General features: G+C 38.7%; 1 protein-coding gene across 1 annotated transcript in view; it reads right to left on the bottom strand.

Moving 5' to 3' along the window:
• Positions 1–207: 207 nt before the first annotated feature.
• Positions 208–9,018, bottom strand: part of ACAA2 (acetyl-CoA acyltransferase 2) — a 35,267-nt gene continuing 26,456 nt past the window's right edge. Inside the window, exons 7-10 of the mRNA XM_010849817.1 lie at positions 8,063–8,192; positions 3,967–4,037; positions 1,805–1,959; positions 208–631 (exon numbers count right to left, since the gene is read on the bottom strand). Coding sequence (XP_010848119.1) covers positions 547–631; positions 1,805–1,959; positions 3,967–4,037; positions 8,063–8,192 — 441 coding nt within the window. The 3' untranslated portion in view covers positions 208–546. The remainder of the gene's footprint in view (positions 632–1,804; positions 1,960–3,966; positions 4,038–8,062; positions 8,193–9,018) is intronic.

Below are 9,018 nucleotides of genomic sequence, written 5' to 3'. Positions count from 1 at the left end.
GTTGTTTAACGGGTGTAGAGTTTCAGTTCTACAAGATGAAAAGAGCTCTGGAGATCGATGGATAGTAGTGATGGCCACACAACAATGTGAATGTATTTAATGCCACTGAAGTGTGTGCTCAAAAACGATTAAGATGGTACATTTTATGTTATATGTATTTTACCTCAATTAAAACTTTAGAAAAATAAAAGAAATAACAGGAAAGGATTAGCTGAAGTTAAGGCACTATTTATTCAATTTCCCTGCCATCATATTATTTAAGGCATAAGTGATGGTTATTTGGCAAGAATACAATTCCCTTTAAAGCCTACATTAGTTGGATTTCAGTTCAGAAATGCTGCATATTTGGTACAAATTTGAGAGAATTTATTCTGGCATGGGCTCTTGTTTATGATAAATGGGCCTCTGCTTTACCATGCCTTGCCCAAACCCAGTCACTCTCAGTGCAGAGCATGGCTGGCTTTGCATCTGCTCTGAAGGTCACCTGGTTCACCGTGGCCTAGTCAAGTCATGTGAGCATGGACCAGGGCAGGCTGCCTGCTCTTCTCAGGCTGTGTTCTCGATGATGACCGCAATTCCTTGGCCACCTCCAATGCAGGCTGATCCTACAGCATATTTTCCACCCCGACGCCTGAGAAAGAAAGCAGTGGCTGAAAACTAGTTGAATAAAGAATGTACAGAATTAGATAATCAATTAAATAGAATTTATAATGGTCACATTTGCAATATTCATTCTCGTTCAGCTCATCAGCTCAATGTTTTCTCCAGTCCTCAATATTGGGGAAAAGAGGAGAAAGGATTTGGAAAGCTGAGTATTCTTACTTTTAAAAGTGTAGCAACACAGAAGATGGAGGTAGAAACAAACATAAAACAGGAGGTAACTGGAATGGGCTGGAAGTTGAAGAAGGGGGAGTAAATATTAATATTCAGCCTCCTTGATTTATCTGTTTTAGATTTTTATGGACCTTAGAATAAGTATAATTACTGAAGTTTGTCTGTTTGAAAGGTCAGATAGTTTAGAAATATTTCATGTCCCTTTCATAAAAATTAAGACTCCTTTAAAGTACCATCCACTGTAATTCTTCAGTCCTGATAGAGTGACCTTGAGAAACCATCCAGGAATTATTTTTTGTGCAATCAATCACTCATTTCAACCCAATTATTGAGTGAAACAGGAGTCCTATTTACCCTAATGTCACAGGGAGCCAGAGTGATTTTCAAGCCTGGCATATTTGGTTTTGTTTCCAATTTTCCTACTAACAGAACAAAATGGTCCAAAAGACACGGTACAGAAGGAGAAGCTCTTCTGTTAAAACTGCAAAGTATCAAATGCACAGAAGGCTGGAGCCCTGGAAACAGTGAAGGAAAAACTTAGACCCCAATTGTCAGTTTGCTTAGGTTTCTTAAAGGACAGCATCTTGATCAGCACTTTGTTTTCTGAAATAATTGTGTCTTACTCCTGTAACTAGCACTAGAATGCAAGTGCCCTGAGAGCAGGGCCTCATTATGGGCTCCCTGCTGTGCACCCGCACCGAGGGTGGGCCGCACGAACACTGGGCCCCCAGTGAACCCGTACCAAGTGGCTACTCGGCCCATGCGGGGAAGAGCCAGTGTCACAAGAGTGGACACCAACAAATCAACTGTGAAATGAAATGTGAAGAAGGGGTGCGCAAATCACGGAGAAAAGCAGGGCAAGGGGCTATGAGGAAGAATGGGCAAATGCTGGATTGTTCTGGGGAAACCTAAATTCATGCATTTATACAAAAGACAGCAAATCTGAAAACCAACAATTTCTAGCACGTACCTTAATTCATGAACCAGGTGTGCAGTAATTCTTGACCCAGATCCTGCTAATGGGTGACCCAAAGCAATGGCCCCTCCATTCACATTGGTCTTACTTGGGTCAAGATTCAAACTCTTTTCAACTGCCAAGTACTGAGGAGCAAAAGCTTCATTCACCTTTAAAACAATCAAAACACTTAATAAAAATCCTTATTCACAAACTTATTTTTAACCGAGAACTGTCCAGTCCTAATGATTGCTAACTTTCCTGTTTTTTTTCCCTACTTAAATTACCTTTCAAGGTTATTTTATCTTCAATCATTCTTCATAAATGGGTGTATTTACTAAGCGATACTTTAAGTGTTAACGCATCCCTTAGAGTAGCAGTCCCCAACCTTTTTGGCACCAGGGACCAGTTTCATGGACTGGAGGTGGGGGTGGGGATGGTTTTGGGATAATTCAAGTGCATTGCCATTTATTGTGCACTTTACTTCTAGTATTATCATCAGCTCCACCACAGATCACTCAACACTAGATCCTGGAGGTTGGGGATCTCTGCCTTAAAGGAATCCTCAGTGATACTACACATGGATCCTGGACTAGAAGCAATGGGGTACTATAGAAAACCCATAGGTTCTAGAGCCAGATGGATAGTTCAAATCTTGGCTGTATGCATGTTCTTTAAATTCTCTTGACACTCAACTTTCTTCACTGGTAAAATGTGACTGTTGTATCATCTTAAGAGTTACTGTTAATGTTAAATGAAATCATGGGTATTAAGTGTTTAGTGTATTATCTGTACAAGCAAATATTCAATAAATACTTGCTCTTATTATTACTATTAACCCATATTACTAGCCATACTTCCAAGAAGAAACTGACAGACAATAAAGAATAAACCTGCAGAGCCAGACACCTGAGAGGAATAGTTACCATGTTGAAACACGGCCAGAACTAGAAAGTTTCATATTGTTGCATTGCACTTAACAAGGCTGGGCAAGAGCATTACCTTATTTCATGTTTACAGAATTATATTTTCACATGATCTCAGCAGAGAATTTTATAGAGAAGGATACTGATTTTTAAAAAGGCAGCTTTTCCAGGGCTGGGATAAAAATCTACCCTTGTGTTCTCTCCTACTATATTTTGTGCTCTCCCGAGATGGTGCTTTACTTTCCTTAGATCCAACATTTATTTTTCCATTTTATATAGTCACGAGGTACTGAGAGACCTAGAGTATGCTGTGAAACTAGGCTTTTGAACCCAGGAAAAACTATCTCATGATCATCAAAAGTCTCAAAGACGATCACATCAGGGTATGGAAAGGCATATCCTTGAGTGTTTACACACCTATAAATGCTGAGGAGCATCTCTCCAGAGATGAATATTTTCAAGGTTTAAGTGTGAAATCTGAAGTCAGAAATTCAGTGGTACTGATTTGCTAATATAAATATAGTAATTAAGCAGCTTAATTACCTAAAATGTTCAAATACTTCCCAAATGCCGAATGTATATAACCCATCTTTAAGCATATTCTTAATCCTTTCTTTTAATTGTACTAAACATTTAAGATGCTTTTGTTCTAACATAAAGAAATCACTCTCCCAATAAATCTAAGTTTCCAGTGCCAAAAATTATGACAGATGCATTCCAAATCAACCCACAACAGTGGTGTAAAAGCCAAACCTAAGTTTTGGGGTTGGGGTTGGGTTCTGTTAACTTGGCAGAAGTGTAAGAAACTTAGATTTGGGGTTAGATTATTGTTTTTCTATTAGGTCAATTTTTTTTACCTGTATTTTTCTACTTTAATCCATAAAATAAAGTTATTTATTTCTCACCCACCTTAACAAACATTCAATTCAGTTCAATAGGCACATTAATAGTCTAAAATGTATTATTAATAGCAGAATCTTACAAGGTCATAAAGAGTACCCAAGAATTATACTTTAGTAGAGGAAAAAAGGCCCTTTGAATTATTCAGATATAAATACAGCATTTTAATAAGGTAGGGCCTGATTATCTGTCAACACAGGCACACAATGAAAGTAATACTTGTTTAGATTCACATCATTTGGAAACTTTAAAGGTACTAAAACATAAAGACCTATAAAAATCGAACTAAAGCCATCTGTGCTATAGAAGTTGACGGCTTATTCCATGTTGTGAAAAATGTAGAACACTTACTTCTACCAAATCCATATCCTTAAGACTCAGCCCTGTTTTCTTCAGGGCTCCACTGATAGCAGGGACAGGACCTATATTAGAACAAAAACCAATTTCATCTTGTAAATATCAAATTTCTCCTTTTTTACTAAACAGGTAAGTAAGGAGGAAATAATGTGACAGTAACTAAAAATCTTGCTACCCTGATAGCCCACAATATTAAATGACATGACAGTAAGAAACAGAAAATGGGACAAGGATGAAAAGCTGTTCATGCAAATTGTAGACGAGAGACTTAACATGAAAAATTCTACCATAAATGACCTTAAGAGTTCAAACAGCCCAAGGAGTGAGGTTTTGTATAGACGGTTTGTTAAAATGTATCTTATTTTTTTTAACTTTAGTTTTTAAAAAAAGTTTTGGCCGCTCAGTGCAACTGGCACAGGGATCTTAATTCCCTAAAGAGGGATCAAAACCAGGCCACCGCAGCGAAAGCACCAAGTCCTAACTACTGGACTGCCAGGGAATTCCCATGTATAGATAGTTCTTAATACCAAATGCCAAGGCAAACTGAGTACTCTCCTGGAATACAAATCATACATTCCCAGTAGAGAAGTGACTGTGGCTATGCTCTGAATTTTCAGGCCCATTTTGGACAAAAGGCAAGAAATAGCACTGGTATCTCCACATGGGCACACCAAGATAAAAATCTACCAGGCACTTCAGGGAAAAGATAGCTAAAGCAAGGAGATGTTTGTAACCCCAACAGGAGGCAGAGATTCAAAATAAAACATAACTCTCACTGAAGAAATGCAAATCCACCTTTAAAAACTTTGGAAATAAACTCTAAGTCCCAGATTTCTGATGATCACTAATGACAGTTCAATTTTGTTGTTCAGTCGTTAAGTCGCATCTGACTCTTTGCGACCCCATGGACTGCAGCACACCAGGCTTCTTCGTCCTTCTTTATTTCCTGGAGTTTGCTCAAATTCAGGTCTACTCAGTCGGTGATGCTATCTAACTATCTCATCTTCTGCTGCTCCCTTCTCCTTCTGCCCTCAATCTTTCCCAGCATCAGGGTCTTTTCCATTGAGTCAGCTCTTCACATCAGGTGGCCAAAGTATTGGACCCTATTTTTAATATTGCTCATAATTTTAAGTAAATTGATATTTCTTTCCAAAATATAAAAAATCTGGCTAGGGATGATTATCTACTTCTCTATCCTCCCTTAGAGAATAAAACTTCCATAAACATCTAAAAAGAAAAATATGTGGTGTTTTGTTGAATTCAAGTAGTCAAACATTTTATAACAAGCTTCACAAACATATGTAAGGTAAAATGGGAAATCAGTCTTCACAAGAAAAGCATAACACAATCTAAATATAATAATTAATTTGGTCACCTAGTTAAAAAGCTTCTTGGACAATTATCTGTTGATGGGTAGGGCTACCAAAAAATGCTTTCCAATTTAAAGCATCAGTTCTATATGGGCTACTGATTTAATATAGAATCTAATTCCAGATTCTCTTTGTATCTTTAAGACATGAAAATGGATAGATAGTCAGTAGCAGAGCATCGATTATCCAGCACGGTCAGGGGATGCAGTACCCACAGGTGTGAAAGCTACACACAACTAAAAGCTGAGGATGTAAAACCACTGTTCATACCTCCCTGCCTTCATAATCATGACTAAATGTGTTAGTATTAACTTAGAATTGTTATAGTCAATTTTAACAATATGCTAGGCTACAAGCTAATTTTTAAAGGACTGTTTCCCTACCACTTTGCTATTTACTGGGCCTTAGGAAGGTATAGTAGTTTTGCTGGGAAAAGGACACCTTATTTCTAGTAATGGCTCCTACCACTAATAGCTGTGTAACCCTTGGGTACCTTTGGTAGCTATAAGCTTCTCATCCAAAGTGCTTTGAGCTGGTTTTTAACCCGTTACTTTTAAGGATATCTTTCTACAAATGAAGCCCAATAACAGGTAAAGCTATAGCTGTACCAGTTGAAGAGGCTCAAAGTTCCATGTACTCATCCCCTATCACTGCCTCTCATGGGGAGGTCCAGGGAGCACTGCTTCTCCATAACTGTGTCCTTCCTTGGAACCATTAATTGCGCCCTTCAATTCCTGGCTTTCCACCTTTTTATGGATCTGTACCTACTGGGCAGGGCTAAGCATTGCTATATGTTGAATAACTGCATAACTGGAGAACAACTGTTCTTAGAATTTGGATTGATGAATCAATCTCCACCACATACTCAATAATCTACTCTCCCTTATTTATTCAGCTGTGCATTTCATGCAGTTACCTTGTTTGGCCCCATATTACACCTGAGAGATGAGCTATTTAGGTGAGGGGGAGGACATCATACGGTGTGGGACAGAGCTCTGTCCCAACCCTGAGGAAAATTAGAATTCTTCCACAATGGCATTTATTGTATACTACAGGGCAAATATTCAAGCCCAAGAATAGAAGGAAAAAAAACTAAACTTTCTTGTTCACTGACCATGTCAATGTATCAGAAACTCTTAAGAGAGGTTAAACTGAAAACTGTAAAATAACTACTTATCTATATCAAATAAATATGGTTGATCATCAAAACCAGCTATACACTGAAAAAAACCCATATTCCACGATTCTACCTGGACTTACTAGATCAAACAAAATTTTGAGGTGGACTGGGGTTATGGTTAGATTTTGATCATCATTTGAGGTTGGGAACTACTGCCATAAATACCAAAATGATAAATGCCATACCAATACACAGATGTTTAATTTTAAAAGCTATCTTTCATTTCTAAGACAAAAGTTGTACTTTGTTGACAGTAGGTAGCTAAAAGTTAGTAAGTTTTTAAGACCATAATAAAGAAAAAACAAATGACTTTTAACAGATGGTTCCAAAGCTTGCAGTTCTGGTTGACATAATTTACAACACAGTGAAAAATGACAAGGTATGGACATGCCAGCTTTCTTTCTGAGGAATTCTGTACAGAGATGAATCTCTCAAGGACACAGCAACAAACATGGCTGGTATTAATTTAGTCCCAAATCAACATAAGTGATTTTTATCTGAGTAGCACCTAGAGGCTTATACTGAAGGATTTCTGAGAAGGCAGGCTGAAAATAGGTGATCTCCCTTTAAATCTTAGGACCTACTTCAAAAACCCATTTAGTTAGTCAAAAAAGGCCTAAGTATATAGGAAAATCTTTTGGCTCACCAAAAATCTGAATCTATAACCTAGGGCAGGCTTTTTCTTGGGGTATGAAGGTATAGGTGGGATAGATCAAAGCCAATTTTATTTTTGTGAGGCACATAATTGGCTCCCTGTCTCCCCAGAGAATGATGCAGGAACTATTAAAATTCAGTATTATCTACAGTTCCTAGGAGTGTATCCAGCAAAAAGTTTTTTATTTTCCTTCTAATTCATATTTTTGGAGCCAAGACTATACATATTCGTAGGGAGCTCCAAATTTTCTCCTGCTAGTATTCTGCCAATTGAGATGCACTGTTTAGAATTCTTCATTTTCCTATTAAGTCATAGATAGGCCAGGTGCATTATTTCTTTGACTTCCTGAGGCAACAGAGGGAAAAGAGCACTGGGACAAGACTTGGATTCACATCCCCATTTCATCACTTACTGCTTTTGAACTTTAAAAGACCATCCCCCCAAGCCTCAGTTTTTCTATTCACAAAGAAATCTCACTTACTAGGGTTGTGGGAAGATTAAATGAGCTACATGTAAAATCATGTGTAAAACACCCAGCGGGGTCGTATCTTCTCTACTTCGTCCCATGATCTCTCCCATCTCCCATTTTTGTCTGTCTTGTCATTACCTTGTAATGCTTCTCTGTTGTTTACTGTGTGTTAATTTTATATATTTTAAATGGACAACATGACACGATTACTGCCCACAAGGAGTTTACATGGTCTTGGTCTTCCTGCTGTGTCAAGCATAGCTTTTCATAAAGATGGGTTGTTTAAATGACTGATGACCAATTTCCTCTTCCCCAAAAGTGACCTTGAATGTGGCTACTGTTTCAGGAATCTGAATGCCAAAGGAGATTTATCTCCAAAAACATAACCGAACCAATTTGTATCACTATAAACTTACCAATACCCATGATAGTGGGATCACATCCAGACACAAAATAGCCCACAATTCTTGCCAGTGGTGTGAAGTTATGTTTTTTAACAGCATCTTCACTAGCTATGATAACAGCTCCAGCACCATCGGAAACCCCCTTGGAAACAAACACATGATTAACTAGAGGATAAAAGAATATAGTTCATCAAGCTTTGAGCTAATGGAGTGCTGTTAGGATTATGGCAACATATGGGAAGCAGCCCCATAATCTGGAACACAAGTAGCACTAGTGATAAACTGCTGTATTAAAGAGATTGTCTCAGGCACAGAACACGAGCTCACTAAGCGGAACAGGAAAGAATGTAAAGGAAAAGCTTATATCCTGATGTGGGTAGATTTAAGAAGAAATGTGATGAGATGCACACACGAGGAAGAAAAAGTAAAATAATAAACCAGGTAGATTTCACTGTACAGCACATGGAACTTGGCTCCATGTCATGTGGCAGCCTGGATGGGAGGGGAGTTTGGGGGAGAATGGATACATGTATCTGTACGGCTGAGTCCCTTTGCTGTTCACCTGAAACTACCTCAACATTGTTTGCTAGTTGGCTACAGATGAGATCAGATCAGTCGCTCAGTCGTGTCTGACTCTTTGCGACCCCATGAATCGCAGCACGCCAGGCCTCCCTGTCCATCACCAAATCCCAGAGTTCACTGAGACTCACGTCCATCGAGTCAGTGATGCCATCCAGCCATCTCATCCTCTGTCATCCCCTTCTCCTCCTGCCCCCAATCCCTCCCAGCATCAGTCTTTTCCAATGAGTCAACTCTTCGCATGAGGTGGCCAAAGTACCGGAGTTTCAGCTTTAGTATCATTCCTTCCAAAGAAATCCCAGGGCTGATCTCCTTCAGAATGGACTGGTTGGATCTCCTTGCAGTCCAAGGAACTCTCAAGAGTCATCTCCAACACCACAGTTCAAAAG

Source organism: Bison bison, unplaced genomic scaffold (assembly GCF_000754665.1).
Source record: "Bison bison bison isolate TAMUID 2011002044 unplaced genomic scaffold, Bison_UMD1.0 scf7180017864287, whole genome shotgun sequence".
Lineage (NCBI taxonomy): Eukaryota > Metazoa > Chordata > Mammalia > Artiodactyla > Bovidae > Bison > Bison bison.
The sequence above is the reverse complement of the archived record's forward strand: the minus strand, read 5'-3'. Positions and strand labels throughout refer to the sequence as shown.